At 45.3% G+C, this 25,481-nt stretch overlaps 1 protein-coding gene across 50 annotated transcripts; it reads left to right on the top strand.

Annotated features, from left to right (window-relative positions):
- The first annotated feature begins 475 nt into the window (after positions 1-475).
- Positions 476-24,303, top strand: PABIR2 (PABIR family member 2). Of its 50 annotated transcripts, none has more exons than XR_014834687.1 (12): positions 476-1,492; positions 3,577-3,655; positions 7,773-7,829; positions 8,132-8,175; positions 8,259-8,313; positions 8,591-8,692; positions 9,157-9,239; positions 10,017-10,078; positions 12,584-12,680; positions 16,701-16,744; positions 22,546-22,732; positions 22,824-24,303. XR_014834687.1 is itself a non-coding variant. In XM_085006670.1 (11 exons), the coding sequence occupies exons 1-10, from the start codon at positions 1,395-1,397 to the stop codon at positions 16,714-16,716; spliced, it is 693 nt and encodes a 230-aa protein (XP_084862796.1). In that variant the 5' UTR covers positions 476-1,394; the 3' UTR covers positions 16,717-16,744; positions 22,546-24,303. The 50 variants fall into 50 exon arrangements, 40 of the variants coding, with proteins under 40 accessions (XP_084862796.1, XP_084862792.1, XP_084862794.1 ...); XR_014834686.1 differs by having other exon boundaries at positions 10,014-10,078; XR_014834685.1 differs by having other exon boundaries at positions 9,154-9,239; positions 10,014-10,078.
- The last annotated feature ends 1,178 nt before the right edge of the window (positions 24,304-25,481 follow it).

The following is a 25,481-nucleotide window of genomic DNA, read 5'->3' as shown; positions in this document are numbered from 1 at the left end:
GGAAATGAGTACTTCTCACTAGCTATATGAACTCTCATTTGATTCTCTTTATTTTTACACCATTGCTTTTTTTTTTTTTTAACTCCCCTTTGGTCTAGTGCATCCAAAAGGATGATCTGAAAAAGAAATCTGCTTTTCCAGACAGAAAGCAACAAAGTCCTGGGATTTGAGAAAGGTGAGCGGGGGAATCGCAAAAGTCAGAACGTACGAATTGGAGTGAAAAAAACGTGGAAACCACGTGTTTCTTTTTCCTTTGAATACTGGCCCAAACTCTTCCTGAAAGATGATGCTCCAGTATCTCCAAACGATTGGTTCTTTTCAAAATTGGGCGGCAGGATCCCTGGTCCAATGCAGGCGAGAAAGGCGCCGGGCTCCCTGGAAACGCTCCACCCCTTTGGAGGAGGTTTGCTGGGCGGGGCTCCCACGCATGCTCCGTGCCCGCGGGCCCATTGGCGCGGCCACCGGGCGCGTGCGCAGGACCGATGGGTGCCCGGACGCGGAAGACCTGGCCCCGCGGAGGTTCCAGCTCCTGAAGCGTGGGAGGCGTAAGAGGCTGCAGGTTGTAGATTTTGGTCTCGGCCCCGAGGGCTTTCCCCGGGCCATTAGAACCCAAGAAAGGAAAAGGAGGCATCGCGGCGGCGGCCGGCCAAACCCCCCACCTGTCCTCCTGGCAGGGAGGGGGGGCAGGAGGGGAGAAGCACCGATCACAGGGCTGAGGAACCTCTGGGGCCAGGTCCCAAAGCATGGGGGACTGGACCGCGTCCCCGAGCATGGGGAGCTGGAGCTGCCGAGGCCGCCCGGCCGGGCCCTGCCCGACTGTCAGCTCTTTGGTGCTAGTGCTGCCCGGGCAGCCAGGGTGTCTGTAGCCCGGCCCCGCTTGAGGTCGTCGGCGAAAGAGAGCATGAGTTCCGCTGCTGCCTAGTTTCCTCCCCCTCCTTCTCTGCTCCCTCCTTCCTCTTCCCCATACCTCCGTCCTTCTTTCCCACCCCCGTGCTCCTCTTTCCCTCCACCCTGCCCTCCTCCTTTCCCCCTAACTTCTTCCTTTCCCCCTCTGTCCTCCTCTTTGTCCTCTTGCTTTTCCATCTTTCCTCCCCCCTCTTGCCATTTTACCTCCCGCTTCGATCCCTTTTCCTGCTTCCTCTTCCCTCCACCACCACCTCTGCATCCTCCTCCCCTCCCTCCCTTTCCTCCTCCCTTCCTCATCCTCATCCTCCTTCCCTCCTCCTCTCCTGCTTTTCTCCGCCCCGCCCCCGCCCCTCAAGCCTCCGCCCCTTAGCCCCCGCCCCCAGCTGCCCGTCCCCAGCAGCTCAGTCCCGCAGCGAGAGTCTGGGGAGTCCATAGCCAAGCACCAGGAGCTGAGCACTGCCCGCTGTGCCTGCCTGCGAGTCTCCGACATGGCTCAGGAAAAAATGGAGCTGGACTTTGAGCCTGACACATCTGATGGGGGCACCCTGAGGAGATCCAACAGCGCTCCCCTGATCCATGGGCTCAGGTGAGCAGGGTTGGGGAGGATGGAGTGCCAGGTTCAGGGGCTCCTCGACCCGCCTGCGAACAGTCTTCTTTCCTTCAAGTGAGAGTTGCAGCTCATTTGGGTTCTCCAGCCCGAGGGGATTGGGACTTGTTTGCTTGACGGTGACTTGGGTCCCAAGGTGGAGTGAAAGTTTGACCCAGACTGGGCAGTGTGGGGGAAATGGGGGCCCTCTCTACCTGAGGCTCTGTTGGCCCACTCTAAAAGGAACTACGAGAAGCTTCTGGCTCTTCTAACAGGTTGCTTGCCCTGCCTGATTTACACCACTGAATGTCAGACTGAAGCCCCTGGAAGTAGGATTGCAACTTGATACCTGCTTCTAAGAGCTGCTATTTCTAACCTTAGTTTAGGAACCCTGGCATTAACTGAGGTTTCCCTCAATAAATCGCAGTTTATCTAATAACTTGTAATTAAATGGCGTGTTCACGTCCCATTAAGTGATTCGGATTTGTCATGTTTTCAGATCCGAAAACTGTCTGAAATGCATTCGAGTGAATAAAACATAAGGGTGACATGTAGCTTAGATCAGTGAATGCACAGGTTTTTGAAAACAATCAACAGAGTTGACCCCTGAATTTTAGTGGTAGGGTCTTGTGTTTTCATGCGAATAAGTCACCAGAGGGTCTCTTTTAAGGTGGACTCTTGTGATAGCGAAGGTTTGGTTGGCAGCCCTCTTGAGCCTATTACATTTCACTTTTGTTAGGTAGACAATCCCTCTTAGGTCGAGAGCCAATTTGTGAGACCCTGTAGAAATGGAATGACTCCAAAAGAGGAGGATGGGGGCTGAATTAGCCAAAAACATTAATCAAGCACAGTGAAGGCAAAGAAAGAGGTAATCCTTGTCTATGAAACTGATTATAATATCCTTATTTTGGAGAAAAAAACAGATTTACTTTTTTTCCTCTTATTAGGAATGGTGGAGTTGACTCTGCTTTCCTAAGGCTGTCCTCATCTCTACATTTATTTTTGATGCTATAGGAATAAGCTGGTGTTTTTTGCTTGTCTTTTTGAAGCTCGTAATCGAGCAGTTGCTGCGGACTGTGGCGAGCCTGTTGACCTGCATTTAGACTGTTGTAGGAATGGCATGATGGGTCTTTGAATCATGATTTAAGTAATTACCTGAAAGGTAGCATGATGTGACAGAGTGAGGTGACCAGGCCTGGTCTCAATTTTCTCCCTAACTAGCTGTGATTAGGAATGAGTCACTCCACCTTTCGGAGTCTGTTTTCTCATTTAAAATTTCAGGGGGCTGGATTAGGTAATCTCCATGGTCCCTTGAAGCCCAATCCAGTTCAGTCGTGAAAATCCATCTTGACCTCTTGTCCTGGGCATGGCCCTCTGCTAGGGACCGCAGGAACGACCAGAACACCTCCACCAAGGGCTTAAAACCACATGAACGCTTGGCTTTAATAAAAGGTGAAGTCGGTGTCTCAGGGAGCCGCTGATTTCCGACTGTGCTCTTTGGGTGCAGAGGAGAGAAGGGCAGGATGGCACTGGGTCTGGGGGATGAAGAGAGCCTGTGTGCCCGCGATGGCATTTCGAGACGGGTGTTGAAGGAGAGGAAGGGTCTTGACAGTTGGTGGCGGGAGGGAGGGCATTTTGAGGCCCAAGGGACACCAGAGAGCAAAACTCCAGGGACATGGGTGGAGTGGAACCACAGGGTTCCAGACTCAAACACAGGTTTAGGGCGCTCGTGGGAGCTGGGCTGCTGGGGCTCATACTGGAGTTTGCGGGCAGGTCCCTCTGAGCTAAACAGATGAGGTCGCTGGTGTCTGGTGGTAACCGGTTTGGGGGTGTGAGTTCTGACCAGAGGCAGCTGGAGGCGACCAGCCTGGAGCTCCGCCCCATACCTCTCCTAGCTGTCCCCCAAGCCGGGGGAGATCAGTATCTCGGTCACCCTGCAACCCGCAGCACAGCACGGGGGAAGCTCCGAGGAGGACGGCGAGGAGCCCTGCAGGATTTCGCCGTGAGCCAGCGAACTGGCATGCGTGCAGTCAGCGGATAGCTGGGCTGCGTAGACATTAATCATTTTGTTTTTGACTTTTCAGTGACCTCTCGCAGGTTTTTCAACCTTACACATTTAGAACCCGGAGGAATAGCACAACCATCATGAGCCGGCCCGGCTTGGTAAGTAAAGGAGTAAGTATCCTTAGTGGTCAGGCCCGGGGGCATCACTTTCAAATGTCATTCTTTCTTGCGATGAGGTGCCCTGCCCACTTGTGTCCGAGAGGAGAAAAATGATTTCACCTGTCTTGTTTGCTGCTTCTGCCGTGGCCATTTTCAGCCTTTGGTGCAAAAAGGAAATCTGGTTCTACATTTTTTTTTTTTCTTGGCCTTGGGACTTGGTGTATGTAAAACATTGTGCATTGTTTTTGGTCACTGCCTGCATCACGCTTGTGAGGGAAGCCTGGATTAATTTCTAATGATAGCTGACGACAGTGGTCTTCATTTGTCTAGGATGCAAAAATCATGGAAATGGCAGCAGAGAGGGTTTATTTGTGTTGGCCAGCGCTATCTATGCAAAGCCAAGTGTCCTTTAAAATGCCTGTATTTGTATTCTCAGGAGAGGGGCTGACGGTGACTGGCTCTATAGCCAGAGCCACCGGGGATCACCTTTTTAGTGGGTCGTGTTGGGAGAAATTATGGTCAGGTTTTTCTAGAGACGTTCTTCACATGCGGAGCCCACTTAGCCTGTCGCTGCAGCCCCCTGGAAGGTATCTGAGATGTAAGCAAATAGACGGCTAAATGGCTGAACCAGATTTCCATAGTCTGCGCCCAAAGGTTCATCAGTTTATTTATAGGAGAGGCTCTCTGACCTCTGAATCATCTAAAATTTATGCACAATTATAATAAGCTTCCAACCCAGTAGTGTGTGAGAAGCAGCAAATCAGACGAGGTACATTTGGGTTAAAGGTGTATCAGCTGCTGCTAGCAAGGGAGGAAGGGGGCAAACAGGAAAGCAGACAGAGGCTTTTTTAAAAAACAGTGAGTCTGTGCCTTAGTATCAGGGCTAAGAGCCTGTTAATCGACCCTGAGGGTGTCATTGGCATTGAACTGGAAGATAACTGACGTTCGTGCGGATACCTGGGTCATTCACCTTTCCCTACGTTATAGGGGTGCCTACACTTGTATGGTATCTTACATGTTGGAGAGCACTTCCACACATTTAGGTCTCATGGCAACCTCTGTGAAGTAGGCAGGGCAAAACATGTTTTTCCCAATTAAAAGAGGCAGCAGCTCAGACTCGGGCGATCGCAGTGACTTGCTGGGAATCACACAATTAGTCAGTGGCAGGGCCATTCTGTTGGACAAAATCTCTTTACGAAAGTGGGCGTGGGGGATGTCACACTTTCAGGAAGGATTTCCAGCTGAGGTGGCTCCACACACCTGAAGAGGGAACTGGTAGCCATCTGGAGGCTTGGTTTACCTCGCCTTCTTCCCTGAGGATGCCAGAAAATACAACTACTGGGTTTTTGGCTGTATGTGTCAAAACCGTTTCTCCGGCTTAGACGGCTGTGGTGCTGATAGCCGCGGCGTAGCAAAGAAGGGAAAATGATTTCTCCCCTCTGCACTTCCGTTGGCTCTTTTCGCAGCTGTGAAGATTGTCATCGGCTCTGGCAGGGCTCATCTCTGAGACCCTTCCCTCTGGCGGCCCGAAAACGCACGTGTTTGCTGAAGGGGCCGTGTGGATCCACTGCGCTTTGTTGATCCCTTTGCTGTCCTCACCCCGTGCCCTCCTCCTTTCTGGTCTGGGATACCTTCCGCTGCCTTTGTCATAATGTCGACTACACCACATGCCTTGTATCACCGTGTACTCACTCTACAAATCTCCATACACTCAGCCTAGGTCTTAACATGCAAAAAGTAAGGTGTTGCTGCTGGAAAGGAGTGGGGGAGGGGGGCTGGTGAAAGAGCCACGCAGGGGACGCTTCCCGATTTGACAACTGATGAGATAGAAAGGCCGGAAAAGGAGGACCCAGGGCGACTGCCCTCTTATTTCGTGGTGACCGGGGGAAGAGCGTTGCCTTGGGCCCAGGGAGGGAACTGAGAGGAGTTGCCGGTTGGAAGGGAAGGCAGACACATTCTTTGTAGATGCGTTGGCCGCAAGGCGCTGGGGGTCCCATGCGGGGGTCCCATGCTGTTCTGCAAAGCGATGTTCAGAATCCCTTCCCAAGCTGGAGGCTTCCTGTTTCTCGGCACCTTTCACTGCCAGCAGATGACCCCCCTCACTTTACAGAGAAGGCTGACACCCCTTCCACAGCCCTCAGCTGCTTCTCCCAAAAGGGCCTGTCCCTCCACACGTGGTGCTTGCTGCTCAAGGCTTGGAAGCCGCGGGCTGCCTGGTGGCTTTGCTCGCTCTGCTGTCTCCTGTCTGTCCTGTGTCCTTGCTCTCTGCCTTGCTGGCTCTTTTCCTCCCAGCTGCTTCGCCCGGCTCTCACATCTCATATCTGGAAAACAAGCTTTCCAGCCAGTTTATAATCTCACTGCAAACCATCCTGCAAAAGCCCCTGCCCCCGGCCCGTGGCCTCTTCCCTCGTCTCTCCAGCTCTTTGCTTTACTTCCCGCCACTGACCGGCGCCTCCTTGGGGATCTCAGCTTCTTGCTTCTTGCTCAGCCCATCCGTCGTCCTCGTTGCTGGTACCAGACACGGCCCTGCTGTCCTCTGTCCCAAGTTGACAAGCTGCGTGGGATGACGATGTCCCATCTAAACGTGTGCCTTTCTCCACAGTCAGCTTCTGGCTGTCCTTCCTTTGGCTTTTCTGGTTATTTCGCTGCCTTTGGGGGGTGTTTGGGTTCCCTGATGGGCACATTCATGCTCTCTGCCGCATGATCCTCCTGGAGCCGCTCCTGCCTTATTTATTCGGCCTTAGCATTTTTTCCAATGACTTGTTAAGTGTTTACTAGCAAATATGTATTAACTTTCATAATGGAAAAACAATTTTTTAAAAGGATTTTATTGGTAAAGTTTTTCTCTTTTCAAAGCCTAGCAGAGGCAAAAAGTAAAAGAAAGGGGTGAGGAGTGAATGGATCTCTTTTGAGGTAAAATCTTGCTTCAGTGGATAACTTAACAAAATTTCACCGGAACTAGCTTTTGCCTGTGAAACTTCGAGCAGTTAATTACCATTTTCTACTACTCGGGTTTTAACAGGATAGGGCCTCTTGTGGCAGGGTAATTGTCATATTTGGCTTTATATTACAAATTCATTTTCATTTCATCCTGGAATAAATAGTAGTTATCTACGTATGGCTCTTAGAACCCCGTAAGATGTTGGTGTGAATTGTACTTTGCATTCTGTGGTCAGATTATGATGATTTTGAAGGAACATAATTTGGCCCCCAAATCATTTCATTTTAGTATCGTCACAAAATGATCTCAGGGATTTCTCCTCGTGGCTCAGCAGTAACGAGCCCCACTAGGATCCATGAGGGATGCAAATTTGATCCCTGGCCCCACTCAGGGGGTTAAGGACCTGGTGTTGCCGTGAGCTGTCGTGGAGGTCGTTGATGCGGCTCTGATCTGGCATTGCTGTGTAGTGTAGGCCGGCGGCTGCGGCTCTGATTCGATCCCTAGCTTGGGAGCTTCCATATGCCACACGTATAGCCCTAAAAGGAAAAAAAAAAAAAAAAGATTCAAGGGGAAGCAACAGTTATCTTAAAAATGCACCGTGCCTTCTACATTGATTTGTTTTTTTAACTAGTAAGGTTTGTGATGATAGCGTTAGTGCTCAAACTTTAGCCTTGACTTAGATCGTGCAAGTAAAATCTCCTTATTGCACTTTTGGAGTGTTTCCGATAAACATTAATCATAGACAAAATGTCATATTGGGCTCCTTTGCTTGTCTTCCTCCGTTGGTGTATTGGTAATAACAATGGATAGAATCAGTGGTTTCGCTTTCTCTTCACACAGAGTTCCTTATTTTGCATAAGTGGGGTAATGGCTCTTTCCAAGACCCGGGATCTCCCTTTACATAAATGTGCACAGCTCTGCATTCATTTGGGAAAAATGTAAAAGTCAGTGCCTGTCTAGCGACAGATGGTGCTCCGAGGTTGGACACCTGGTACCCTTGCTAAATAAAGCCTGAATGTTCTGCCTCTCTAGTGCATTAATGTTCAGTGATTTAAAGAGCTAGATTTCTAAGAAGAAAATGAAAAATTACCTAGGAAGAGGTGGTACCCCCGGCACTGACAGCAGACTGCTGATTTGTGCGTCCGAAAATGGTAAATGTTTACTTTTTCTTTCCAGTTGCTGTCATCCTCACCTAATCGTATTCCTAGCAGCAGACTGCATCAAATCAAAAGGGTAAATCTTACTTCCTGGCTCAGATCTCTCATTGTCTGCATTTTACATTGCGGTTTTAGTCTCACTTTGCAGATTTCAATATTAAAAATGAATCAGGCTGCCCCTCTGGTTAGTGGTGGACAGATTAAAGTTCTTCTGAGCGTGCAGATAAAATACAGATGTGGCCCGGGTGACAGTCTTAGAACGTTGGTCCTGTTCTCCTGTGATGATGCAGATGAAGTCGAAAAGCCCTTCTTGTTCTTCTTGAAATAGAGACCCGCGGGGAGAAATGGTATGTTTTCAGCATATGTTTGCCTTTGCAGGAGGAAGGCATGGATATGATGAACCGAGAAACGGCGCATGAAAGGTTAGTCCTTCACAGGCCCAGGGCGTAGCCTAAGCTATGTCTTACGTGCGCGCACTGATGGCCGTTCGTTTTGTCTGTTCTAGAGAAATGCAGAGCGCCATGCAGATAAGCCAATCATGGGATGAAAGTTTGAGCCTGGTAAAGTTTTCCCGTGTCCGCTTGTTTTTGATTTTCTAGGCCCCCTTGTGGTGTTCATTCTGCCATCATTCATTTTCATCCTACACCTCTCCTGGCCCTTCTCTTTTCAACTTGTGAATCCAGTGTTTGATCTCGGCTCTTCCACCAGACTATGAGTTTGCGACTTTTTAGAGTCTGTACATTTCTACTTTTAAAGTGCACGTGTGTTTGTGTAGTAAAGAAGAGCTGGGATGTGTTGCGTTGTGAATTATGAGAAAATACCGCTGTATGTTTACAGAGTGATAGTGACTTCGACAAGCCGGAGAAATTGTATTCTCCGAAAAGGATTGACTTCACTCCTGTTTCTCCTGCACCATCACCCACCAGAGGGCTTGGAAAGGTGAGTTTAGTGACAAGATATTAACTCTCTTTCACACCCTGAGCTAGTTACTCTCTCAAATACACACACACACATCACCTCATTTAAAAAAAAATTTGCATTTTATTGGAGTATAGTTGATTTGCAATGTTGTGTTAGTTTCAGGTGCACAGCAAAGTGGATCAGTTACACATAGACATGGAGCCATTCCTTTTCAGAGTCTTTTCTCAGATCGGTTATTAGAGAGTATTAAGTTGATTTCCCTGTGCTGTACGTATCCTTGTTCCAGTCACCTCATTTTGGATGAATTCAATGATTGGAAGGAAAATGAATAAAAATCTGTGGTAGTTATTTGAAAAAATACCTATCCATCAGTCTATCATGAACAGCTAAGCAATTCTAAGGTTATTGTTTTTGTCATTTTGAGAAGAACCTTCTGAAAGCTGGAGCACTGGCACGACTTAAATATAATTTTTTCCTAGCAGTGTTTTTCACCATCCTTACAAATGTTTGTGAGCAGCAGTGGGCTACCCCCAAGTCCTGTTTCTAGTCCAAGACGCTTTTCCAGGTAAAGTAAACCTACTTTTTCAATGTGGTTGAAAGACCGTTCATTAGATTTGTCTCTCGGGTGAGCTTTTCTCGCAGCATTTTATGATGGCAATTTTCACAGAGCAAAACTCAAAGAATTTCACAGTGAATATCCGCATACCTACCACCTACATTTTGCCGTTAACATTTTACCATGTTTATTTTCTTGAGACTTAGCACCAGTTTATACTCATGTAAATATATCCTTTGTGGGGATAAGGAAAAATATGTTTTTTTTTAATTTTTAGGGCCATACCCGTGGCCTATGGCAGGGCCCAGGCTAGGGGTCGAATCGGAGCTGCAGCCGCCGGCCTACCCCACAGCCACAGCAACACAGGATCTGAGCTGAGCCTGCGACCTACACCCCAGCTCACGGCAACGCTGGATCCCTGACGCACTGAGCAGAGAACCCGCATGCTCATGGATACTAGTTGGATTCGTTTCCACTGTGCCACAATGGGAACTCCTGGAAAAACATTTTTAAGATTGTAGACCAGTCAAAATCCCAAGTAACTTGTTAGTAAGGTTTATCTTTTTTTAACTGTTGTGGATATCTTGTCTTATAAAACAATTTTAAAAAATAGCTTAAAATGCCATGTTATTCCAGATTGCCATATGCCAGGTCAGATCATGTAGTAGCGTTTCGGTTACTTGACCTACAACACAGACGTTGTGCCTTTCTCCCTGCATGGCTGTCAGTTGTATGAATTTGCTAAACGCGCTTAATGCCATCCTGTTTGTTTATTCTTTAAAGCAGGAGAAGTCAGAGTCCAGTCAAGTGCATTAGGCCCAGTGTTCTTGGTCCTCTTAAAAGAAAAGGTATGCGTCCCCCTTCTGCTGCTAAACCTAGTCAAGCTGGAATTACAGATTAGAATTTGTCTGCAATTAGTTCAAGGCATGACTCCTTTTTTCCTAAAGAAACAGTGAAATATTCTTTCCAAGGTATGCGTTACTGATGGTAACTTCTGTGAATTCGTTATTTGATACTGTCTGTTTTATTTTACACTGTGTAACTGAATCTTATTCATATATTCATATTATCAATATATATTCCAGAAATTTTGCCTCTCAGTGATCTGAATATAAAAGAGATGCAAGTTGATGCATTGCGGAAATTTCTGCTCATGTCACAGCAAATAAGTCCATAAACATGCTGTATACTCATATGTGAGCCGCCACCAAGTGACGCCTTGACGGAGGGAGACTTGCCTCATATTAGAGTCTCTATGGGGGTTTGATAGAGTGGGGCACTCTCCTGATTACCTTGTTCTACATAAACCACAAAGCCCTAAACAAAAACAGTCTCACTCAGTGCTAGTTTTAGATGCTTATAGAGCACACCCGATGGGGTGTGTTTAAAAAAAAAAAAAAGGCAAAGAAATTTAACCCAGGTTTAGTCTTTATTCCTGGGGATGTAATTGCATGATTGCAAGGGCTGGATGTCATTTTAAGTGAGAGTTTTAATGTTTTTGAAAAAGCAATTCAATCAGTGTCTTGTTTTGTGTGAATCACCTCCAGGGCCAGTAAACAAACCTACTCTTCTAAAGTTACGTAAAATGGATACTTGTGGCTTTGGAGAAAATGTTCCACATTTGAAAAGTGCTATATGTCAGAAAACGTAAAGATGGTGTGCTCTGGGAAATAGATGCTGACATGGTGACATTTGTAATTAGTGAATAAATTTTATTTTATAAACCAATAGTCTTTTTTCTCAATCCTGCTAGGCATTATTTACAGTCCGAAGACACTTCTCAGGAGCTCTTATGTGAAAGTAAAACTTGGGAATTAAAGCTGGTATTGTTATTATTATTCGTTTTAAACATGTCATAGGAAATTGGTGGAAATTAGTATGGTTGTTCGGGTTCAAAGCTATTCCAAAATATACCAGCAGATGGAGGGATTCTTTGCGAGAAAGGGCTAAAGTCTTTTGCTAATGAGGTGTTGAAAGTCAGGCAGCGGCTTCCAAAAGCTGCATATTAAAGCATGGAAAAAAGCAAATGAAAATTAACCTTTCTTGAATTTCAGTAATTTTCGGGATAGCTCCAGAGGAAAGATAATATGAATGAATTAATAATATGGAAAAAAATGAATGTTGCCTTGTGTTCTTCTTTGATCTTTTTACATCATGAGAATCCCGGACAGGTCTAAGTTCATGGTTGCTCGTTTCCCACTGGAGTATAGATAGGACCATCGATTAAATTGTCTTCAGCGTTCAGTTTTAAAGCTCAGATAGGTGTTCCCTTGTGGTGCAGCAGGTTAAGGGTCCAGCATTGTCACTGCAGCTGCTTTTGGTCCCTTCTGTGGCACGGGTTTGATCCCCAGCCCTGGGAACTTCCATACGACGTGGGTGCAGCCAATAAATAGATAAATACATAAAATTCGGATAAACAGCTTTAAAATCAAGATGTGGGTGTGTTTTCAATCATAGCTTACTTGGAAGGGAGCTTTTTCGGTCCAATTTAGAGTTTGTTGGTCTTTGTAGTCCTGATGCAAAGTTTTCCTGGTCCCAGTTCTGAGAACATCTATAGGATTGAAGTAGCCAGTCCATCAGTTTTTCACTAAGCAGCCTAAAGCAGCCTTTGACTGGTATGCTCTTCATCAGACTGCATACTTCTTTTATTATTTTTTTTTATTTTTTTTGTCTTTTTAGGGCCACACCTGTGGCATACGGAAGTCCCCAGGCTAGGGGTTGAATCAGAGCTGCAGCTGCTGGCCTACGCCACAGGCACAGCCATGCCAGATCCGAGCTGTGTCTGCGACCTACACCACAGCTCATGGCAATGCTGGATCCTTAACCCACTGAGCAAGGCCAGGGATCGAACCTGTGACCTCATGGATGCTAGTCAGATTGTTTCCACTGAGCCATGGCAGGAACTCCCAAACTGCATACTTTTGAATCCATTTGACTTCTACTCGGGAAATGTTCTGATAGTGAAACATATAAAATGAATAGTCTTTACTAATCATCTAACATAAATTATTATTTATTGCGAGCTTCGGCTCTTGGGAGATACTCCATTTCTACTGTGCTTAGCCTTGATTCATTTTGCCTAACGCAGTCAGGGTCCTGCTCTTCTGTTAAGGGACACGACTATATAGGTAGCTTGCTCCATATAATAAGTGAGAAGGTGTTTTTAAGGGCTGGTGACTTGGGGGTTGAGGTTATGGAAGTATATTTCTTCTACATTAAAGCAGATGGGAATATAGCGTTCAAGTGACACCTCGAAGTGTTCTAATCTTTGGTTAAACAAAGATCGCCCCATTTTGGCAGCAAGTCTGGATCTGTAAAATTGCTTTATGGCAGCATCATCTTTTCTGTTTTAGGTGAGATGGAGACCGAGAGCCAGCCCAAGAGGCTCTTCCAAGGCACCACCAGTATGCTGTCTCCAGAGGCTACCCAATTGTCTGATCTCAGTTCATGGTAAAAAACCTGGAATAAACCTCCAAAAGGATATTAGGGTAGGATGTATTTTAAAAGGACCACATCGAAAGTGTTTGGGGATCATTTCAAATATATTCGACTTTTTATCCATGCTCCCGAGAGGTGAAATCTCCGTGGAGCTGTAGACAGTGTGAGAAACCAGGTGGTTTGGAAGTCCCCGGTACCTCCTTGGGAAGTGCGTGTCTCTCTTTGGCACCTGCACCTTCATGCCCAGCTCCCGTTAGGTCAGCCTCTCTCGAGGGGTGGTAATGGCGTGGGAGCATGGCAACAGCTGGATGGCTGCAAGAGCTTCTGGGTCGCCCTGGGCCACATGCATTGATTTAGCTGCTCTGCCTGCATCTCGTGTTTTATCCTTTTGACTTTGCAGAGACCACGAGCCTTCTCTTCAGCATGGCATTTTCTAAAGAGCATTGTCTGTTTGTTATAAAATGTTTTTGAAAATTTTGGCGTATTCGGTCACAATGCCGGTAACAGGTTTCGTTTTCATGGTAACACATCAGGTTCCTATGGTCTGTTCACGTAAATTGTTTTGAGTCTTACTCATCCAAGTGTAGACGTCTACCTTCAAGCCCTTCGGCGTTTTTCTTCGAAAGGTCCCTTCTTTCCCTTACCTGAAGTTGAGTACTTGGGAATTCCTGTCGTGACTCAGCAGATGAAGGACCCATGCGTGAGGATGCGGGTTCAATCCCTGGCTTCTCTCAGTGGGTTAAGGATCCAGCATTGCCATGAGCTGTGGTGTAGGTTGCAGACGTGGCTCGGATCCTGCGTTGCTGTGGCTGTGGTGTAGACGGGCAGCTGCAGCCCCGATTGGACCCCTAGCCTGGGAACTTTGTATGCTGCAAGCGTGTGGCCCTAAAGAGAAAAAAAAAAGAAAGAAAAATGAAGTTGAGTACTTGAATGCAGACATACATAATGGAAGGAAGGGGGAAGGATAATAGCAGTGGCCAGGTGATATTTTGAAATCCTGTAGTATGTTTTCATCAGCTCACTGAGCACCCGTGTTCTAGGTGCCATTGCGTAGTACCTTTCAGAAGTGTTTTGTTCCCTGAGTTTTATGGCTAAGGATTTTTTTTTTCTTAGAGCCCCAGAGGGCATTCACTTTAAAATAAAAAGATGGTGCCCTCTAAGTGGAAGAATCATGAAAGCCACTTATAAGTTATACAGACTGACAATTCCATCTTTCCAAATCAATTATTCATTGTTTTGTCCAAGATAACCTCTACTTCTGTTTGCCCAAGAGGTCACAGACTATTCGAGCTCATTAGACTCGTTGATCAGTACTGTTCTAACCTTGGAACAGATGCCTTTTAGGTTGTTCTAGCTATTTTCAGCCCCACACTCCCTCTTCTCTCTCATCCCTGTCTGTCCTTGGTAGCCCGGTGCTAATTTTGGTACAGAGTGCCTTTCCAGGTATGTACATGATTGCAAAGAGAAAACGTCTAAAGCTTGTCGAGAGGACTACTGGGTGAAACTCAATACTTCATGGAAACTGCGTATCGCTTTTATGGTAAAGTGTGTTTTAATATAGGCACATGGCATTATAAATAGATCGGTTTACCCAGTTACTAACCGAGTAACCCAGTTCACGTTAAAAGATAGGAAAGCATTTGCCAAGCCTAAACCATGCCGGGTGAGGGGATTGTTTTTATTTTTTTTTAAACGTGGTTGTAGGCTGACTGTGCTCGATGTCATGAAACAGGGTCACGCAAATGAGTAAGAAAGGAAAGAGAACGTATGCTGGTCACCAGAGGCCCTCTCCTTGTGCAGACATCATGCCTCTGAGCAGCACAAGCTAAGCAGTCCGTGGTGGTGGCTGTTAGGAGGCTTCTGGTTCTGTTGCCACCCCTCTCATCCTCTATAGGCCTGGGGGAGCCCCGGGAACGTCAGCATTGGGGATGAAGGGTGCTTTTGATCTGTAAACACCAAACCCGGCGCCTCCCACTGGAGAGACGCGTGTTATTCATGGCCACTCAAGAGTGTGCTAACCAGCCAACGCGTGGCTCCAGTAATAGGTTAAAACAGAACGGATTCACTTTGCTGTACACCTGAGACCAACACAACATTGTGAGTCAACTACACTCCAATAAAAGTGTTTCTGAAAAGGAGAAGACAGGCAGTGTGAACTAACTTTATTCCTCAAAGTTCACAAAACTAGCCGTCCAAGATACTTAGTTGATTAAACTTTCAAGTGATGTTTGATTCATTTTATTTATTTATTTATTTATTTATTGCTTTTTAGGGCCGCACCCGAGGCACATGGAGGTTCCCAGGCTCAGGATCTTATTGGAGCTGGAGACGTCGGCCTACGCCAGAGCCACAGCAACACAGGATCCGAGCTGTGTCTGCAACCCACACCACAGCTCATGGCAACGCCGGATCCTTAACCCACTGAGCAAGGCCAGGGATGGAACCTGCAACCTTATGGTTCCTAGTCGGATTCCTTAACCACTGCGCCACGACGGGAACTCCTCAAGTGACGTTTTTAGGAAGTTTGTAGCATTTGGACTTCTGAGGCTATTAAAGCATAAAATTGCACTAAGATTTTTAGCACACCTTGCAGGTTGATATTGCTGACATTTATGTCTGCAATTAAGAGAATTTAAATATGAGTTGTTCATGATTTGTAAAAATTGGATTTGCTTTTGCAGAAACTTTTTTCCTATCTCTTTAAAGCAGTTTCATTGATCAGACAGCCATATTCTTAGAAAAGGGGACAGAGAGAGGAGCTAGCTGTGTTCTATTGCCAAGGATACCAATCTACTTGATAACTAAGGAGACAGTTTATATACATTTGGGGGAGAGAACAGGTATCAGATCATTAGTAGGTATTAGCTCATCGTTTAAGTCATTACTTAATTTTTAAATAACATGGAGTGGAGCAGGTTTGTTCCACAAAGAAAAGATGGGTTTTAAAACTTGGAAGTTTACCTATTAGATGGTGATCTTTAAAATCTCACATCTTCGAAGTATAAATTAAACGTGAAGTTTGCATCGGGACCCATTTGGAGTTTGTGTCTGGTGTTCCAACTGCTGTCCAAAGGAGTAGTAAGCCTGCTTTTTGCAAACAGATTTTTGACTAAGCACTCGGCAGTCTCTGCCAACCAAGGCTGGGGGACGTTGTTAACCCCAAGGCGGGAATGACGTCATTCTGCCTTTAGTCCTTATGAACATCCAGTTTGACCATAGCTTGAAAGTACACCTTTGCAAGGGGGATTCGCTCCAAGGTTGGGAAGTCTTGTTTTGCTCCTCATTCTTTTTGAAATAGGACTGCCTGTGGCGTGCTGTTGAAATACAGGCGTTTTCAGGGCTGCTAACTGTGTAGTAAGCGACGGTCTATTTCTCTGACAGAAAAGGAGAAAGTCTTCCATGAAATTGCTTGCCCAGTGCCTTAGCGTTACTGTGACTGCTGATTTAACCTTTATGGTGTTTATTTTCATGTTTTTCATTAGATTCAGTGGTTTTAACGTTATTTTTAATGTCATGTGACATGGCAAGACAATTTTTTCATGCGTCTGTGACACGTACGAAGAATAAGGCTTAACGATGGCTTAGTTAATGGTAGAAGCGTTTACACACACTTTGAAGATGTTCGTGTGAGCAGCTTAGACTTCTGTGCTGATACTTTCTTGGTGATAAAGACTAATATTTTTTTGAAGGAGTAACTAGCTATATTGCTTTGCCAGGCAAAAGGGGACACAGTGGGCTCATGCCTTCAAAACCTGTGTGTCTCCAAGAGTAATATATTTATTGATTGACTTTTAATTATTTTTTTTCTTTTTAGGGCCGCACCCGTAGCATATGGAGAGGCCCAGGCTAGGGGTCGAATCAGAGCTACAGCCGCCAGCCTACACCATAGCCACAGCAATGCAGGATCCTTAACCCACTGAGCGAGGCCAGGGACACAACCCGCATCCTCAGGGTTACTAGTTGGGTTTGTTACCGCTGAGCCACAATGGGAACTCCAAGAGTAATATTTTTAATTCAACTTTTTTCTTCCAGTTTTATGGAGATATAACTGACACACAGCACTGTATGAGTTTAAGGTGAGCATCATGGGTTGATTTATAGTATGAAACGATGACCACAGTAAGTTGAGTCAACATCCATCATCCCATATAGGTCTAACATTAAAGAAATAGAAAAAGAATTTTGGGAGTTCCCGTTGTGGCGCAGTGGTTAATGAACCCGACTAGGAACCATGAGGTTGAGGGTTCGATCCCTGGCCTTGCTCCGTGGGTTAAGGATCCGGCGTTGCCATGAGCTGTGGTGTAGGTTGCAGACGCGGCTCGGATCCCATGTTGCTGTGGCTCTGGCGTAGGCCAGCAGCTACAGCTCCGATTCGACCCCTAGCCTGGGAACCTCCCTATACTGCAGGTGTGGCCTTAGAAAAAACAAAAAAGAAAAAGAATGTTGTTCCTGTGATAAGAGCTCTTAGGATTTGACTCTCGGCAGCTTTGTTTTTTTAGCATGTACGGTGCTGTTGTCTTTATCATGTTGTACCTTACATCCCTGTAAGTGACAGTGGGAACGATCGTGTTTCAACACATGCTCTTAAAAACTTAGAGGTTGGGCAGCAAGCTGGTGCTGGGTCTTTGTAAGGTAAGATAGTGGAGACTGGAGAGCATATCCTATGGACCAGTTTAACCCATTCCAAGGGCCGGCGGGGATGCCCTGTAGTCGGACCTTATACCGAAATCTGTGCGGGGGTTGGCAGGGTTGTGGCTAATTCCTAGCACATTTACCTGCCTGCCATTAATCAGATAGAGCCCAGTTTACGGACTGGACAAGGCACAGAGTGGCTCGACCAGATGGGTGACAGCACGAGTCACACTGGACAAGGTATTTTTGTTCATTTTTTAAAGTTTTATTGAAGTATAGTTGATTTACAATATTATGATGATTTCTGCTGTGCAACAGTGATTCAGTTCCATATGCACACATATCCATTCTCTCAGGTTCTTTTCCCACAGAGATGATCACAGAATACTGGGCAGAGTTCCTCGTATTATACAGCTGTCCCCACTGGGCACTAATTCCATAGACCTCAGGGTGCCTATGCCAGTCCCAAACCCCCAGTCCCTCCCTCCCACGCCCCCCACCTGTCCCCTTTTTGTTGTTGTTGTTGTTTTGGGGTTTTTTGGTTTTTGTTTTTGTGCTTTTTAGGGCCACACCCATGGCATATGGAGGTTCCCAGGCTAGGGGTCGAATCTGAGCTACAGCTGCCAGCCAGTGCCTCAGCCACGGCAATACCAAATCCGAGCCACGTCTTCGACCCACACCACAGCTCACGGCAATGCCGGATCCTTAACCCACGGGTCGAGACTAGGGATTGAACCTGCAACCTCATGGTTCCTAGTTGGATTCGTTTCCACTGCACCACAATGGGAACTCCACCCCACCTGTCCCCTTTGGTAACCATAAGTTTATTTTCAAAATCTGTGATAGACAACCTAATTTTGTTGGTACTTTATCATTGAAAGTTTTAATGATTCCCTTATCCTTTCACCTTCAGGTTTTGGTTTTTGTTTTTGTTTTTGTTTAGATAAAGAGCATGACTTTAACAGCCGCAGATATTTTTGGTAGTCCCTATTGCCTCAATATGTATAGTCAGTGGCAAGAATGAATTAGCGTACTTTTGTTTCATGTACTCCGGTGTCCGATTTGTTGTTTAGGTCCTTTGCTTTCCTGCCATTGTCTGGCTTTGGACCGTTAGTGCAAGGTTCATTGGCACCGCCATCGGAGTTTGAACTAGAAAAGAAAAAAGAGAGACAAACAAATCGAACCATGCTTCGTTGCTTTTAGAAGCCCTGGTAGAATGTTTCGTAGAAGACACTGTGAAAATCACTATCGTACAGCAGTGTCTCTAGGGATTAAAGGAACCACAGAGGTCTTGCTGTATTAACAGTGGGTGGTTTGAGAGCTGTCGTCACTGCTTCCATGACCATGTGCTGTCGTGCCAGATTAATTAGAACGGAGACTAGATTTCAGTTTGGAGAAAATACCTGGTTCAGGGTTTAGCAGGCTCTGAATTTAAATTGCACCAGAGACTAAATGTAAATACACTATATTTTTCTGTTAATGAACAAAATTACCTATGTATTATTTTTTGCTGTTGTTGCTTTTGTTTTTGGGCCGCATCTGCAGCATATGGAGGTTCCCAGGCTAGGGATCGAATCGGAGCTATAGCTGCTGGCCTATAGCACAGCCACAGCCACGCAGGATCTGAGCTGCATCTGCGACCTACACCACAGCTCACGGCAACGCCAGATCCTTAATCCACTGAGAGAGGCCAGGGATCGAACCCGCAACCTCATGGTTCCTAGTCAGATTTGTTTCTGCTGCGCCACAATGGAAACTCCAGAAAAATATATATTCTTGAAAAAATATATGAAGCGAAATGGTCAGACTTTTTCCCCCGTAGTAACTTCCCCACTTGCTTGTTTCTTTAAAGTAATCCGCAGTGTTAGAAGACAGATTTCAGGGCGTGAGTCATGTTCTCTGTTTGTGAAGGAATACAGGATTCCCCTCAGCAAGCAGGTCTTATTGCAAATAGGGTCTTTAACCCAGGGCTCGCCAGAACTCTGGTTGGAATAAGAAAGTATTTATATTTGGATTATCTGCTCGGTGGCCAGATTTTAATCTAAGCCTGGTTCTTCCTGCCAAGTAGCGGAGACCGTGTCCTTCGGCTTCTTAGCCAATATGTGCTGGAGGAAAGTAAATTCATTTTAATATTAGTCTGGGCAAAATGCTGCAGGAGGAAAAGTCACATGTGTTCCAAAGGTAAATACAGAGGTCTTTTGATTTTCCAATGTCTTAGATTATCTGTGCGACTTGCTTTTGGTACTTTGAATAATTCATATTTTAGACCCTTTTTGCCATTTGGTGGAAAAATACCAGAGCCAGCTAAATTTTCCGAACTTTGTCCTTAAAAGTGGTATTATTAATGACTCATTTGACAGCAGTAAGCATAGAGTAGGAGTACTGTGGAATATACTGTTTCCATTTTTATTTTTACTTTTCCAAAGCCTATTTGTATTCTGTTTCCACCTAAAAGCAATCCACAGGCAATAGAAAGAAATGATGTTTTGAAGGAAAATAAAAGCGTAGAGAAGCTGGGGTGGGGAAGTTAATTTCATTAAGGGTGTATAGAACCCAGAATCTTCCAAATGTATCGAAGGTTGCTTAACAACAGAAATATATCACCTTGGAAATTCATCAAAACGATAATAGCAAAGACATAACATTTAGTCTCAGAGTGGTTTAGACCAGAATGGGCTTTTGCAAAGGAGCTAGTGATCAACTTACACTGGAGCCCATATTTGCGGATTCTTAATTCCTCCACCAATTCTATGCTTTGTTTCCTTTTCAAAAAAAAAAAAAAAAAAGCATGTGTGCGTAGATCCTAAAACTGCCTGACTCGCTCTCCAGCTTTCTCTGATCGTGTTGCCCTTGCTCTCTGTGCTATAGCCATACTAGCCTGCTTTGGGCTTCTGGAAATAACCCTCACTTCCTCCCCAACCTTACCCGGTTAATGCCTACTCATCTTTCAGATGACTGCTCAGACCTCACCTCTGCGGAGCCCCGTTCCTCCCGATTCCTCCAAATTACGTCAGGTCACCCATGTAACATAGACTCTCAGAGCCCCTTGTATCTTTACCACTTTGATCACAGATTGAAATGATGTATGTATCAGCATGGTCGTGACAAGGTCTCCTGTACGCTACTGTAAATGAGATGAGGGCAGGGGTCACGTCTGTCTTACAGACCATTGTATTTCTGATATCTAGCATACACCCTGCATGTGCAGGTACTCAGTAGATACTGGAGTACATGAGTGAGTGAATGAGTGAGTTTGGGCCAGATAGAGAGCATAGAGCTTACATGTTGGATTGATCAAATCACAGCCAGGAGGGCAGCCTGCAGTCAGATCGTTAAGGCTGTCAGCTGTGAGTGACTCATGAGGCAGGCCAGCTGCATTGGTGGGAGCCCTGGGAGCCTGGGCTGCATGGGTCAGGTATCCCCAGGCTGGGTTCTAGAAGCAATTGCTGCCCAGATCAGGAGCTTTAGTGGAAGGATAAGAGCTGAAGCCAGTTGTCAGGATTAAAGAGCCAGACAGACTGGGAGAGTATTGGGTCTGTGGATATGGAGCCTTTTAGACACTTGACCGGATGGTGACTGGAGGGGTCAAAGAAAGGAGCCTTTCAGAAATAGGATGGACCGACCTTTGAGTTTTTGAAAGCAATAGGAAAGGAGATAATGTAAGAAATTCCTACACGGAGACGAATTTAAAAGGCAAATAATGGAGGAATCAGAAAAAGAAAAAAGAAAAGATGTGTGCTTGAATTGAAGGCTTTTTGGGAGAGGGGAAGTGATAAAATCTAGAGCGGCTGAGAGAGTGTTCTGCAATGGAGGGACCATGGAGCAGTGTACTTGCTAGACTACTTCAGACGGTCCTGGGTCCCCCGGCGGGTAACCAGGCCTCGTACTCTAAGGCTGGTGGGAAGGTAAGAAGCGAAATACAAGGGTGAGAATGTCTTGCGCTGAAGGTAGGGGAACTCGCTCCCGAAAACCACGACCCGTCACGAGGGACACTCACTGTTGGACCTTCTGGTGCTTCCAGGAGCGCACCCAGGTGACACAGAACCTTGAGGGTTTGACTTGGGGTTTCCGTGACTTTGTCCTTGCCGCATGTATCTGGCTATAGTACATTAATCTGGTTTTGCTGTGGCTTTTATGCTCTTTATTATTTACAAATGCTGTGCTGACCCGTGAGTTCCTGAAACCATGTCGTTGCATGTTATGTTTGCCTTTACCCTGATAGATGCATCTGCTTATAATTCTTTTTGTTTGTCTTCAGTTCAGATATTTTGGATGGCAGTAGTAGCGGCAGTGGCTTATCCTCAGACTCGCTGGTTAAAGGCAGCGCAACCGCAGAGGCTCCAGTAGCATGTTCCAATTCACGCGCTCCGTTCATCTTGATGGATGATCTCTCACCCAAGTGACTTACCCATTTCTGACTCAGTGTCCTAACTGCTGTTTCCTGCACAAAACACTCAGTGAGGAGCCCAGGGAACTTTGATCCATAATGAGGATTAAAGTGTTACTGATCGAAACCATTTCTGTGCCGTTCTTTTTTGGCACCTGTCTTCTCCAAAGTGTTGATTTTTACGAGTAGTAGGAACCTTATGTCTCCTTTTGCCGATCTCATTTTGAACTCATGACTAAATCTCAAATACTCAGTTTCTATTGCTTTGAGTGTATATATGTGTGTGTGTATATATATATATATATATATATATATATTTTTTTTTTTTCCCCCCTCAGTGCCTCAAAGAGCACCTATTTTAGGATCTATACGTTTAAGGAAAGCATTCATGTGTCGTTTTGTTAATGGTTCTTTTCCCCAGCAGATGTGACAGCTCGAGTTGATCAGAAATTCTCTTGCTTGAGAGATTTTTTTGGGGCTCTTCTCTCTTTCCGCATCGTTTCCGATCTCTAACTCGCCATATTCGTCCAACTGCTTTTGATCATATTACATTTTTCTTTTTCTGCATCTGCTTAAAGTACCTTATTTCGTTTCCCTTTCCTGTTGGAGCTGCTTCCTTGTCATTCCTCACCGAGGGGAAAAAACATGGCGTTGCTTTCATTGCTGCCCATGTCGCTTCTTTGCTGTTGGGAGTGTGTGACCCGAGGATGGGTTTTAGTGCCCAGAATGTACACGAGCTCAGAGGATGCCTGGGTTAGCCAGCACAGCTGCTTAGGACTCAGCCAGCACAGTTGTTGATGTTTTTCTCCCCGCACCGGTTGCCGTAAGGAATATATAAAATATTGTTAATGTTTCTAGGTGGTGTTATCAAGGAGAAGAAATCCCTGCCTTGACCAGATGTGTGGAGCATCTACAAATGAATGAATAATGTTCTTTACACCCAAACCCCTGTGTAGAAAAGCGTGTGCGGCGCTTGACAGCTTGTCTCAGATGGTGTCACGGGGCCTCGGGGTCCGTGTCGCTCTGTAAAGACCTGCGCCGTCAGGTAGGGTAGAAGGGGGGCTTTCTGTGTCCGATTGCCACAGACTGTGTCGACTGCTGCTTTCTTTCTCATTACTTTTTTTTTGTCATTGGAGCCGTTTGCTCTGTCGTGCGGTGAGTGGTGCTGCCAACTGCCTTTTGGTTCTCGTGCGGCCCCCGGAATCAAAGTCCAGTTCTTGCACACGCTGCCTCCTAGGAGCTGCGCGAGTCAATGTCCTTGTGCATTCCGCTTTTAAGAAGCTGTCTGAGCTGTCACCAGTGTACCCGATAGGACGTCTGCGGTATCATAAATTACTTCACATTTAAAAGAGGAAAATCCTGATTGAGCTTTTTGTAAAAAAACAAAACCAAAACCAAAACCCGAGTGTAACCTATTGCAGTGTTATTTCTTATTTAAAACTCTTTGCAAAAATGTCCTTGTGGTAGATGGCTTTTAATGTTCAGACATGGTGTTTGGATTGTCTGTATTTAATATGCAAATTTGCCTGCTAGGACCAGAATATTCCATTTTCCAATGAATGTAAAAAACGAAAACTACTGCATCTGTGTCTTTTGAAGTCAAAGGTCCTTGCGTTTTAAAGGAAGATGATGGCTTAGGGGGTACTCACTGGTAGTACTGCAGGGCTCGAAGGGAAACCTCTTCTCCTTGAATTACAAGAGCACAGCACTTAGCTTGCCGTAAGTAGTTCTCTTGTAAGCATCGGCTGTGGTGTCTATTACGAATCGTGATAACCGCCATCACAGCCATTCATGGCTTTATTTCTCATCTTGGCTTTCACCTGGGCAGAGCCCATAATCCTTGAAACCTGACATGAATGTATATATCATGAAGATTGTTCTCTCTATGCCATTTTAAAGAAAAATTACTTTGATGGTATTCAGTGTATTTATTGTTTGTGAAAGAACCATGTTGAAAGTTTCTGCTGATATGATACTGAGAGGTGGTTTTCTCTTATAAAATATTTATCCACCTGCAATCTCTTTTCTTTTCCTTAAAGGGACACTTCGGGCCATCACTTTTTGGCTTGAATTTAGGACTCTTAAGACATAACCTTTGGAATGTGATCACTTTAAAAGTTATTTTTGAAATTCAGTGGCGGGGTAGAATTGAGACAGGAAAATAAATTGCTCCAATGGTACGAGAACTAGGCGAGGTGACATTTTTTTCTGTTTAAACCAAGGTTCATCGTTACTGTTTAAAGTGACTAGAAAGTTAAGTTTATGCAGGGATCGTTTTGGCATAAATAAAGAAATAGAGACGCTAACCTTCAGATGAGTTTTGTTGACAGTACTCCTTTATTTTTATAAAAGTTTAATATTTGACAAGTGATCATTGTTATAAAGTAAAAATGTTTCTTCCTATTCTAATACGATATCATATTTCAGGCCTGATTTGAAACAAGTACAAGAGATGATACGATAAAATTTAAGAGATGCTCTTTTTGCCGGACTGACTTATGTAATCACTGTGTTTCCCAATGACTGCTTTTGGAATACTAGGAAGTTTTGTGAAATGCCGACCTTTGTGTATATCTTAGAATGCCAGTTTAATAAAGTGTGTACACGTGCATAGAATTCGGTGACATTTTCTCAGCCTCTCTCTTTTAGTCTCATCAATTATTTTCTGCCTCCGTGTCCCAGTCTCGCATTCTCTAAGTACTGTCCAGCTTTGAAGCAAAGGAGACCTGGAACACGAAAGGCCTAGGAGCTGTTTTGAAGTTGGGGGTCCTTCCCCAGACAAAGAGAAACCTCTGCACATAATCTGTCACGTTTCCAAGAGCATTTTGGAGAACTTGACAGTGTAGAAGGTTCCTGCCAAGGCCACACATATTTCTTACTTGTTTGGGATTTCTTTTATCTTACTACTTTTTTACTCCTAAGACGCTCAGTTGTTTTTGGAACGCGTTGGGGCGGGGGTAGGCAGGCAAAAAATAAAAGCCTTTCTTTCATACATGACTCGGGTTATAAACATTCGTTTTTCTTTTCAGTACTTAGAACATACATAAACTATTTTATTTTACACTTTATTTACACAGAAACGTTGCAAGAATAGCCCAAAGAACTCGCATATATGTCTCACCCGGTTTACCCACATGTTAATATTGAACCACATTAGTTTCATCCCTCCCACTCTCTTGTGTGTGTGTGTGTGTGTGTCTGTGGCACACATATTTTTTCTGAACCATCTCAGAGTAAGTTACAGACATGATACCCTATTACTCTGATGTGCCTCCGTGTGGATTTCCTAAAGACAAGGACATTCTAAATAACCGCCTTGCACACATCAAAATCAGGAAATTAACCCTGATATAAAACTATCTCATCTAGGAAGATAATATAAGAAAATAGTTCCCATTGTGGCTCAGTGGGTTGTGAACCCAACTAGGATCCATGAGGATGCAGGTTTGATCCCTGGCCTCACTCCGTGGGTTAAGGATCCGGTATTGCCACAAACTGTGGCATAGGTTGCAGATGCACCTCGGATCTGCTCAGATCTGGCGTGGCTGGGGCTGTGGTGTAGTCTGGCAGCTGCAGCCCTGATTCAACCCCTCATCTGGGAACTTCCATATGCTGCAGGCGTGGCCCTCAAAATGAAAAAAAAAAAAAAGGAAGTGTGTGCGTGTGTGTAAATATGCGACTGGGTCGCTTTGCCGCACAGCAGAAATTGCCACAACATTATACATCAACTATAATTTTAAAAAATGTTTTCAAACCCATCTTTAAAAAAACTATCTCATCTAGTACACAGCCCC

The sequence above is a fragment of the Sus scrofa genome, chromosome X (genome assembly GCF_054392235.1).
Source record: "Sus scrofa isolate SSC_HxYL_T2T_F1_AM1 chromosome X, Sscrofa_HxYL_maternal_Yorkshire_Landrace_v2.0, whole genome shotgun sequence".
In the NCBI taxonomy this organism is placed as follows: Eukaryota; Metazoa; Chordata; class Mammalia; order Artiodactyla; family Suidae; genus Sus; species Sus scrofa.
The sequence above is the reverse complement of the archived record's forward strand: the minus strand, read 5'-3'. Positions and strand labels throughout refer to the sequence as shown.